Source organism: Apium graveolens, chromosome 9, assembly GCF_009905375.1.
Source record: "Apium graveolens cultivar Ventura chromosome 9, ASM990537v1, whole genome shotgun sequence".
In the NCBI taxonomy this organism is placed as follows: Eukaryota; Viridiplantae; Streptophyta; class Magnoliopsida; order Apiales; family Apiaceae; genus Apium; species Apium graveolens.
Window position 1 is genome coordinate 21,108,584 of NC_133655.1, and position 11,487 is coordinate 21,120,070.

General features: G+C 37.9%; 3 protein-coding genes across 3 annotated transcripts; all 3 read right to left on the reverse strand.

Annotated features, from left to right (window-relative positions):
* Positions 1-495: 495 nt before the first annotated feature.
* On the reverse strand, positions 496-1,281 carry LOC141685096 (uncharacterized). The gene has a single exon (XM_074490222.1). It carries the CDS (start codon positions 1,279-1,281, stop codon positions 496-498), a length of 786 nt encoding a protein of 261 aa, XP_074346323.1.
* Positions 1,282-2,969: 1,688 nt separating this feature from the next.
* Positions 2,970-3,719, reverse strand: LOC141685097 (uncharacterized). The gene has a single exon (XM_074490223.1). It carries the CDS (start codon positions 3,717-3,719, stop codon positions 2,970-2,972), a length of 750 nt encoding a protein of 249 aa, XP_074346324.1.
* Positions 3,720-9,128: 5,409 nt separating this feature from the next.
* LOC141685098 (uncharacterized) lies at positions 9,129-10,524 on the reverse strand. Its single transcript, XM_074490224.1, has 2 exons — positions 10,101-10,524; positions 9,129-10,039 (listed from the first exon to the last, which is right to left on the reverse strand). Exons 1-2 carry the CDS (start codon positions 10,522-10,524, stop codon positions 9,129-9,131), a joined length of 1,335 nt encoding a protein of 444 aa, XP_074346325.1.
* Between the last annotated feature and the right edge of the window lie 963 nt (positions 10,525-11,487).

Below are 11,487 nucleotides of genomic sequence, written 5' to 3' on the forward strand. Positions count from 1 at the left end.
AACCCAAGGTAGTTGTTCAGCCCATCTCCCTTTATGCGTTGTCAACCTCTTCTTTAAGTTGTTGATGATTATCTTGTTGCTGGATTCTGCTTGTCCATTAGCTTGTGGATAATGTGGAGTAGACTTGACCAAAGTGATGTTCCATTGTCTACAAAAGGCTTCCGTCTTGTCACTTATAAATTGTGAGCCGTTATCGCAAACAATCTCTGATGGTACTCCAAATTTACAGATGACATTCCTTTCTATAAATGAAATCACTTCTTTAGACTTGACTTGTCGAAATGCTTCAGCTTCTATCCACTTCGAGAAATAATCCGGCATAGCTAGCATAAACACCTTTTGTCCAGGGGCTGGAGGCATTTTCCCCACAATATCCATTCCCCATTTTATGAATGGCCATGAAGGAATGGACGGGTGTAGTACTTCCGAAGCTTGATGTATGATTGGGGCGTGCCTTTGACATGCGTCACACTTCTTGACATAATCAATTGCGTCTTATTTCAGAGTGGGCCAGTAATACCCCATACGAAGTACTTTACATGACAAGCTTCTTCCACCCGAATGATTACCATAATCGCCTTCATGTATATCCCGTAAGACATCGTTGGCTTCTGATTCTTCAAGACACCTTTGAAGTAATCCCGTAACAGATTTTTTGAACAATATGCCATCAATGATCGTGAATCTCGTAGCCTTTATCTTTAACGATTTTGCCTCGTTGTCCTTTGGTATTTCGCCTTTTGTGATGTAGTCTTTATATTTCTGAGTCCAACTTCCACGTTCTTCATGATTGTCGACAGCCATTATTGTGACATCTCTTTCCTTCTTAGCTCTAATCGTGGCAGGCTCTAGGATGTGAATTACTGGGATTGTGAGTACGTTTTCCTTTTTGAGGACATCACCCAAACCTGCTAAGGCATCAGCATGGGAATTCTGTTCTCTGGGTATTTGTTGGATACTGAACGAGTCGAACTTGCCTTGTAGTTCTTTAACGATTTCTAGATAGGCCGACATCTTGCAATCTTTTGCTTCATATTCCCCTTTTATGTGATTGACAATAAGCAAAGAGTCGCAGTTTACTTTTATATGTGCGATCTTCATGTCCACAACCGTAGTTAATCCAATAATCAAGGCCTCGTATTCAGATTCGTTGTTAGTAGCTTTAAATTCGCAACAAATGGAATAGGCTAAGGTGTCCTTCTGTGGCGACTTTAGTACCAAACCCAAACCTGTCCCATTCACATTTGAGGCTCCGTCAATGTACAACGACCACGACTCCATTTTTCTAGTAGAAAGGATTTATTGAAGTTCTTCATCTGCCTCACACAGTAAGTTGGGACTAAAGTCAGCCACAAAATCGGCTAAGACTTGTGATTTGATGGTTATTCGCGGTTCGTAAATGATGTCGTACATGCTCAATCTAATTGACCATTTTGCCATTCTACCCGTCAACTCTGGCCTACCAAGTACTTTTCGCAATGGATAATTCATCCCTACACAGACCTTGTGCGATTCAAAGTAGTGTCGAAGTTTTACAGAGGTCATGGATAATGCCAATACTAGTTTTTCCATTGACGCGTACCTTGTCTCAGCGTCGAGTAGACTTCTGCTTACATAGTATATGGGGAGTTGAGACCCATCTTCTTCTCGTGTCAAGACTCCGCTAACAGCATGATTTGTGACAGACAGGTAGACGTGGAGTGTTTCTCCATCTCCTGGTTTTGATAATAACGGTGCAGAGGACAAGTACTTCTTCAAGTCATCAAGGGCTTTCTCGTGTTTCTCGGTCCATTCGAATTTTTTATTTTTTTTCAATACGTCATAAAATGGTTGACATCTGTCAGATGAGCGTGAAATGAACATGTTCAGGGCTGCTACTCTCCCTGTTAGTTTTTGTATGTCTTTGACATTTTTCGGACTTGTAATCTCGTAGATGGCCTTTATTTGTTTCGGACTTGCCTCTATTCCTCTTCTTGTCACCATATGTCCCAAAAAATTTCCTGAAGATACGGCGAAATTGCATTTAGATGAATTTAGTTTCATGTTGTACACACGTAAGATGTTGAACACCTCCTCTAGATCTTTGACATGATCTTCTGCATTTTTCGACTTTACAACCATGTCGTCGATGTATACTTCCATCGTGCGTCCTATTTGTTTTTCGAACATCCTAACCGTTGGAACGTTGCCCCTGCATTTCTCAGACCAAAAGGCATTGCCAAGTAGCAAAAGATTCCTCTATCTGTTATGAACACCGTTTTTTCTACATCAGATGGTTCCATTTGTATTTGATTGAAACCACTTGACGCGTCAAGGAAAGTTAGCAGCTCATGTCCTGCTGTTGAGTCAACCATGGTGTCAATATGTGGGAGAGGATAGGGGTCTTTTGGACAAGCCTTATTTAAATCGGTGTAATCTACGCACACACGCCACTTGTCGTTCTTCTTTTGGACAATCACGACATTTGCCAACCATTGAGGATAGTCTACTTCTCGAATCATATCATTTTTCAGCAACTTGTTTACTTCTTCATTGATTATGTTGTTTCTTTCAGCTCCAAACTTTCGCCTTTTCTGTTGGACTGGAACGTGATTGGGGTCCACGTTCAACTTGTGTGTGATGATTTCAGGATATATCCCTGTGATGTCTTCTTGTTCCCAAGCGAACGTGTCTAGTCGTGTAGTCAAGAATTCCACCAAGTTGGCTTCTATATCAACTGGGATTTCCTCTCCAATCAATACTTTCTTTTCTCCTTCTGTAATTGTTACTTCCTTGAGAGCTTCCGGACCTTTCATTGCTACAGTTGTTGCTTCCCTTTGTTCGTGTCGTACTGTTGGCTTTAAGCATGTTTTGTAACATTCTCTGGCCATGACTTGGTCACCTCTAATCTGTTGTGTCCCCCAAGGTGTTGGGAATTTGACGACATGGTGAACAGTTGAGGGTATAGCCCTCGTGTCGTGTATCCAAGCTCATCCCAAAATTATGTTGTAGGTTGAGCCTGCGTCGATGACTAAGAATTTTTGAAGCAAATTGATTCCACTAGCATATGTGGGTAGGTGGATTTCTCTAACAGTCCTTTTTGTTTCACCACTAAAACCCACCAACGTCATATATCGTTTCTCTATGTCAGCTTCCGATAATCCCATTTGTTGTAATGTATTGAACATCATTATATTCGCAGCACTTCCATTATCCACCAAACTTCTCTTTATCAGACAATTTCCAATTGGTAAAGATATTACCAGTCCATCTTGCTGTGGTGACTGGACATGTTCCATATCGGATGCGTCGAATTGTAATACTGAAGAGTCGTTTGTCGCTACCTCAGCATGTGCAACTTGTATTCCCTTTCTCCTAGCTCGTCTTTTGGCTTGTGAGTACGTTTCTCTACACATTTCTGATCCTCCAGCAATAAAGTTTATGACTTTGTGATGAGGTGGAGGAGGAGGTATGTTCGCATATGTCTTCTCTGTTCGGACATGATTACTTCTATGTGACGACATGTATTCCGTCAAGTATCCCCTTATAACCAAAGCTTCAATTTCCCTTCTTAAAGCCACACAATCAATAGCTTTGTGACCATAATCCCCGTGGAACTCGCACCATAACTTTGAATCTGGATTCGACTTTGGCTTGTTGGTTTTGGATGGCCATTTTACCACATCACCTATCTTAGCAAATTCCCTAACGAGAACCGTAGGGGTTGACACTAAACCCATAGCTGTCGAACGTTGGGGGTAGATTTGGGTCTCTTCTCCAATCCGGACGAACTTGTGATGAGTTGACATGTTGTTCGTCTCTTATCGTCCTGATGTATGGCTTATTTTCGTTCTTGTAGTCTTTATTTCTTGCTGACACGATTTTCCTGTTTGGTCGATAATATTTGTCGTCATCTTCTCTTTTGTCCTCTTCCAGACGTATTTGAGCCATTGCCTTGGCCTGCACGTCGTCCATTGTTTTGCATAGATACTTTGTCAATTCATCATAAAGCGGCGAATCCTTTTCCAATCCTCCTCTAAATGCTTCTATTGCGGTTGGGACGTCACAGTTTGTTATTGTAACCTTCTCTCTGTTGAATCTGGTCAGGTAATCTCGTAATGGTTCTCGATACTTCTGATATACCTTGTAGAGATCACTCGGGGTCTTTTCAAACTGTCGGCTGCTGGAAAATTGTAGATTGAACGTGTCGACCAAGTCCGTAAATGTGGATATACTCCCATTTGGTAGACCTACGAACCACTATAGAGCAGGTCCTATTAGGGTTGATCCAAAGCCCTTACACATGCAAGGCTCTCGATATTCCCTTGGAATTGGCACCGTAAACATTCGTTGTTTGTACTGAGCAATGTGTTCTTGTGGATAAGACGATCCGTCGTATTGCTTCATGTGTGGTACAGTGAATCTTTTTGGGATTTCGACCAGAGCAATGTCGTCAGCGAAGGGCGAATCAGCATAGCTTGTGGGATTTGCCTTTTCCAATGGCTTTGGAACACCAGGGATACGTTGAATCATATCTTTTACCTCATGTAACTCTTTTCTTACTGACTCAGGAATTTCTGAACGTGACTTGGATTTTCTGTGTTTGTGACTTCTCTTTCCGGTACTCTTCTCTATTGTTCCATCGTGTGTGCTTTCTCCCTGTTGGTCTTTGTTGGCATGAGACTCTATGACGTGTCCATCTTTGTCCGTTATAATGATCTCGTTTTCGTGTAGCTATTCTTTCTCCTTTCCATCATCGTCGAACAATCGTCGTGCAACGACTTTTGATGCCTGTTTAGTTTTGCCCTTGTTGGACTTGATCGTAGTCATCTCTTTCTTTAAACTGTCGTTCTCAGACCGTAGAATCTCCATGTCTTCCTGTAACTTCTTTATAGCTGTTAGTAGGTCACCATTGTTGCCTTGTTGAGATCCTTCTCTCTGCTGTTGCGGGGTGTCGTCGTCCATACCTGCTAATCGGGTTAATTCTTAGAAAGATTCCCACAGACGGCGCCAAACTGTTTTGGTAGAAAATAGTGGGTATTAATTCTAAGAATAAATTTATTGATTAAAAATATGGTGCAAATATAAAAGAGCAAAGACACGAGAATTGTTGACACGGAAAACCTCCGTTAAGAAGTAAAAACCGCGGGTGGGACTTTCCCCAACCAAATGTAGAGCTTTTACTATGTAATAATTATGAGTACAAGAATGTTTTTTCTATCTTATTCAGAATGGACTCTGTGTATTATATCCATCAGCTAACTTGTATTTATAATACATATCCATAACTAAAATCCCTATTTTTACTCTATGTTCCACGTTCAAACTCCAACTGTATGCTCTCCTACTTCTTCGGGTTAAGGCTCCTTCTTCAAGTGTGTTTGTTGTTTGACCCTTTCTTAATTCTTATCCTCATCTCTGTTGTGTTGACTACTTCCCATCTTGTTCCTGTCTAAATTTTCTCGTCTTGCCTAGATGTCGTCACGTCTTTACGTCTTAGAAGGTTGTCGTCAAGCCTTCTAGTTGTCGTCATATCTACAAAATTCTGGTCATAACAGTAGGTAGAACGTAGACTGATCATTGCCAACCAAATTTCCACGATTGAGAACTCATTAGCTATTAGTATGTTAAAAGCTTTGAGAATCAACTAAAATCTATATCAAAGTGCTTTCAAAACTATACAAGAGAGAGAAGATGTTTTCTGAAATTCCAAAAACAAACTTCTTAGATCAGGAAATGAACTATGGTGATGTTTGGATCATGTGATTCCAACCCAGTTAACGGGAATGAGGTTTCAATACATTTTTGTATTGAAACCTCATTCCCATTCCCGTTAACCGGGTTGTAATTCCATGATCCAAACTACCCCTATATACAAGTAAAGAAGACCACACCCCTATAACTAACTTTTGGCGGGAACTAACTAACTAGTCAAATGAAATAGAATAATAATTAAGTATTATCTTCTATTCTCTTTGACTGTGTCGAGGTGTCATGGAGTGGTTGCCTTGTATTACTAATACCCCCTCAAGTTGGGAGGTGTAAGCATTCCTTGGATAATAGCTCGTTGAAATGAGTAGATGGAATGATTTTAGAAAGCACATCAACCAATTGATTCCGAGTAGCTAAATAATTGAGTTGTAGAAGGCCTGCCATGACTTTATCTTGTGTGAAATGGCAATCAATCTCTATATGCTTTGTGCGTTCATGAAAAACAGGATTGCGTGCAATATGAAGTGCAAATTGATTGTCACGGTGTAACTGAACTGGTTTGAGACCTTGAATTCCTAATTCTTCCAATAAGCTAACAGTCCAAACAACCTCAGATGTTGCAGAAGCCATCGCTCTGTATTCAGCTTCTGATGAGGACCTAGAAATAGTTGATTGTTTCTTAGACTTCCAAGCAACATGAGAGTTACCCAGAAGCAACACATAACCTGTGACAGATCTTCTAGTATCAGAACAAGATGCCCAGTCTGAATCTGAGAATGCTTGTAGAGTAAGACAATCTGATGCCTTGAGGAGAATTCCCTGACCAACAGTAGAATTTATATATCTGAGAGTGTGGAGAAGAGCTTCATAATGTGGGACTCTAGGAGTTTTGAGAAATTGACTTAAGAGCTGAACTATATAGCTCAAATCAAGTCTGGTGTTGGTAAGAAAATTCAATTTTCCAACTACATATCTGTATAATTCTGGATTAGCAAATAATGGTCCTTCATCAACTATTAATCTAAGATCAAGAGGAAGAGGTGTTAATACTTTCTTGGATAAATCCTCATCAATATGCTGCAGAATTACCCTGGTATACTTGGTCTGGCTCAGAACAGTCCCTTGTGGGAGATAAGAAACTTCAATACCCAGAAAATAATGCAACACACCAAGATCCTTAATATTGAATTTAGGATGTAGATGGTGTTTAAGAGATTCTATCTTGCTGAGGTTACTGCCAGTGACAAGAATGTCATCCACATAGACATCAACTATAGTAATATCAATCTTGTCCTTGCAGATAAATAGACTATAATCCAACTTAGATCGATAAAAACCTTGAAAAAGCAGTTCTTCTACTAAAATATCATTCCATTCTCTGGAAGTCTGTTTCAAACCATAAATGGATTTATTCAACTTGCATACCTGATTAGGATAGTGAGGTATCCCTTCAGGAACCTTCATACAAACTTCTTCTTTCAATGTTCCATGCAAGAAAGCATTATTGACATCAAGCTGGTATAACTTCCAATTTTTATGTGCAGCCAAGGCAATTAAGAACCTAACAGTATTCATTTTCACAACATGAGAAAAGGTTTCTTGATAATAAATACCATATTTCTGTGTGAACCCCTTGGCTACTAATCTAGATTTGCATCTTTCTAAAGAACCATCAGATTTTTGCTTAACTTGTATACCCATTTACATCCTATTGGTTTCTTACCCTTAGGTAAATCAGTGAGGACCCAAGTATTATTCTTTTGAAGTGCTTGGAATTCTTTCTGCATAGCCTCCACCCATAGTGGATCACCAGATGCCTCTAAATAAGAGACAATTTCATTGATAGAAGTAGAATGAAGAACAAATGTAGAATGACTGGATGGAAGCTCTTTTGTAGAAATGAAATTACACCAATGTGACTGTGATATGGAAGTAGAAAGGCATTGATAGTCTTTTAAATAAGGAGTAATTCTAGTTCTAGTGGACTGTCTAATGGGAATAATAAATCCTGATTCAACACTGGAATGAGAATGAATTGATGGAACAAAACTAGTAGTGGAATGAGAATGATCAAGAGATGCATGATGATCAAGAGATGAAGAAAGAGTAGGAGAAAATGAAGTATTATGATCAATAGATGAAAAATGATCAGGAGATGTATGATGAGGAGAAGATGATATAACATGATCAAAATCATATATGGAAGCATTAGTGACAGTTGGGAGAAAAATAGATTTTTTATATGTGTTAAGATCAGAAGTATGAATAAGATGAAAAAAAATTATTTTCATGAAATATGATATCCCTATAAACAGTGATAGTATTTGTTGATAAATCTAAAACTTTATAGCCTTTTTAATTAACAGGATACCCTAAAAAACAACAGGGGAAGCTCTATTATCAAATTTGGATATATGGATTTTAGGAGTATATATATATCATAGACAACCAAAACATCTGAGATCAGATAAATCAGGTGAAGTATTGTACAATTTATAATAGGGAGTTTGTAAATTGAGGCTTTTTAAAGGCATTTTGTTAATAAGATAGGTAGCACAAAGAATGCATTCCCCCCAGAATTTTGCAGGAACTTTAGATTGAATATACAATGCTCTAGTTGTTTCCAACAAATGCCTATGTTTCCTCTACACAACTACATTTTGTTGTGGGGAGTAAGCACAGGTTCTTTAATTAACTATACCTTTTATGAGATATAATTCTTGCATTTTTCCAGTAATTAATTCTAAGCACTATTTGATCAAACACAAAGAATATTGGTATGAAATTGATTTTGAACAAAAGAAATAAAATTCTCAAACACTTCAGGAACATCAAATTTATGCTTGATAAGATGAATCCAAGTAAACCAACTGAAATCATCCACAATAGTAAGAAATTGGTTATAACCAGTTGAAGATTTGACCTTATAAGGACCCCAAACATCAATGTGTAAAAGCTGAAAAACAGTTGTAGTCTTGATACTACTAGAAGGAATTGGATTTCTAGTTTTCTTAGCTAAAGGACAAACTTGACAAAAATTATCTGAACTGAAGGTTTTTACATCACAAGAAGGAACAAGCAAAGGCATTTGAGAAAAAGGTAGATGCCCTAATCTCATATGCCACAGAGAAGTGGAGTCTTCTGCAGATGATGAGGTAAGGCAAGCTTGAATAGGAGATGAAGAATGTAGTGAAGAATTGGAGTACTTCAAGACATCCTTATCCAAACTATACAAGCCATTCCTGAGTTTACCAAGAAGAACTGGAGGACCTTTCTGAGAATGGTCCTGAAGAAGACAATGATCAGAGTTGAACATTAATTGACATCCAAGATCAAGACACAACTTGTATGTGGAAATGAGTTTAAAATAGAATGTAGGAACAAGTAAGACATCTTTAAGTAGAATATTATCATGCAACAAAACATTTCCAATATGACTAACAAGAATTTTTATTACCATTTGGAATCATTATTGTGTTGTCAGTATTAGAAACAGTGGTATAAGTGCAGAAGTCATCTAAAGTGTTTGTGATATGATCTGTAGCACCAATATCAAGTATCCACTCTAATTTAGAAGAAGAGAGTAAGCAAGTTTTACCTGTAAGTAAAGCAGTATGAGAAGTCGGCTCAGCAGCAGAATCAGAAGTATCAGTAATATGCTGCTTGTTCAAGAGTTCCATCAGTTGAACATATTGCTCCTGGGTGATGTTGTTGTGTTGAGTTGAAGTATGAGTGAATGAAGAAACATCATCCTCATGTTCGGTAAGTGAATCATCAGAAGATTGAACACAAGCAGCCATTCTGTTATCTTTGTTTCTGAAATATGGTGGGAACCCATGGATTTTGTAGCACCTTTCAATGCTATGTCCGGGTACCTTACAATGAGTACAATAGTAATTAGCTCCAGGTTTTGTGACAGTTCTTTTAGTTCCAGAGTAATTTCCCTTAAGAGCATTTTCAGTATTTGTGCTTGAATAGTCTGTCTTGTTATTGGGAAAGCCAGTGTTACCTATTATGTAACTTCCATTGTTGGGAAAGCTAGTATTACCAACTCTGTAACTTCCACTATCAAAATCTCTCCTTCTGTTAGCCAAGAAAGCCATGGATTCACTCTGATTAGAGATTTGTGAGATTTCCTTGTGTCTTTCCTCTTGAGCAAATAATCTATAAGCAGCAGACATATTTGGCAAATGATGCATCATTAAAATATTTGCCCTTACTGCAACAAACTTATCATTCAGTTTCATCATGAATTGCAATAATTTCTGATCTTGTTGTCTATCTTGAATTTTTTTTGTCAGATTACACGTACACTTCTTGCAGCTACAGTATGGCAGAAGATTAACATCTGATATCCCATCCCAAATTGTCTTAATTGCAGTAAAAAAACTATGATATATTCTGAGAACCTTGAACAATCCCAGACAAACTCTGTTCCAAGGAGTACACTTCTGTCATAGACGCATAACCATAACGTTCTTCAAGATCAGACCATATTTCTCTAGCAGTTTGCAGAAACAAAACACTTTTTGTTATAGTAGCATCAAGGTTGAAGATGATCCAAGAAATGACAAGATCATTACATCTTGACCAGAACTTAAATTCAGGCGAAGCCTTATTAGGAGCTTCGATAGTTCCATCAACAAAACCGATTTTGTTCTTAGCCGATAACACTAACAACATTGATCTCTTCCAGTTATTGAATCCATTACCATCAAATTTAACCGAAACTAACTGGATCGAAGAAGCATCTGACGAATGTATATAATACACACTAGACGGATCATGATTATTAACAATAGTAGCTTGATTGTTATCATCAGCAGAAGACATTTTGACAAAAGAATTCTCAGAGTAATTTTCACAAACAGTTGTTATACAACATCAATTAAGTAGAAGTATCTTAGATTGACACTCTCAAATGAACAATAGTTCAATAAACTTGTAATATCTAACCAATTCAACAATGTTCAGACGAAAGAAACAATTAATCGGAATAATGCGAAGAACTTCAGATCGTATTTGCAGAAATGTGCAGAAAAACTTCAGAATATCAATAAAATTGATTAAGAACCTGTTAATCAGCACGTAATCTTTCTATAACGATGAAGATGAAGATGAAGACTACGAGTTGTCACAACAATTTGAACAAGAGAATCACAACGATCACGAAAGAAATATGATGAGATCAAGTCACCATAACTCTGATACCATAAAAGCTTTGAGAATCAACTGAAATCTATATCAAAGTGCTTTCAAAACTATACGAGAGAGAGAGAGAAGATGTTTTCTGAAATTCCAAAAACTAACTTCTTAGATCATAAAATGAACTATATACAAGTAAAGAAGACCACACCCCTCTAACTAACTTTTGGCGGGAACTAACTAACTAGTCAAATGAAATAAAATAATAATTAAATATTATCTTCTATTCATTTTGACTGTGTTGAGGTGTCATGGAGTGGTTGACTTGTATTACTAATATGTTCGTCATGTAGAATTTCATCAGTTCCAGTGAATTCAATACCTCCTTCCAACTGCTCTGGTCCTCTAGGAGGATCACATCCATATGTCTGTTACCGACAAGAATTAAACTCTAAAACAATTGGTTATGAGTTTAACTTATATATTAAAACCGATATAACCAACAAATTGGTTTGTCACTTGACTGGTGCACAAAACGGAGAATGATAGGGAGATTCCTTCAGAGCAAGCTGTCATCAGACTGCAAGGGCAAATCCAACAGTGAACCAAATATTCAAATTTGGGGCAGATTATTCCAAATTCTCCTCTAAC

What these genes read in the sequence shown, in the direction of transcription:
- LOC141685096 (XM_074490222.1), bottom strand. Translation starts at nt 1,281, where the DNA reads ATGGAGTCGTGGTCGTTGTACATTGACGGAGCCTCAAATGTGAATGGG.
- LOC141685097 (XM_074490223.1), bottom strand. Translation starts at nt 3,719, where the DNA reads ATGGGTTTAGTGTCAACCCCTACGGTTCTCGTTAGGGAATTTGCTAAG.
- LOC141685098 (XM_074490224.1), bottom strand. Translation starts at nt 10,524, where the DNA reads ATGTCTTCTGCTGATGATAACAATCAAGCTACTATTGTTAATAATCAT. An exon ending in TTTGTCTGGGATTGTTCAAG is followed by an intron (nt 10,040 to 10,100) that starts GTTCTCAGAATA and finishes ATGGGATATCAG; the next exon opens with ATGTTAATCTTCTGCCATAC.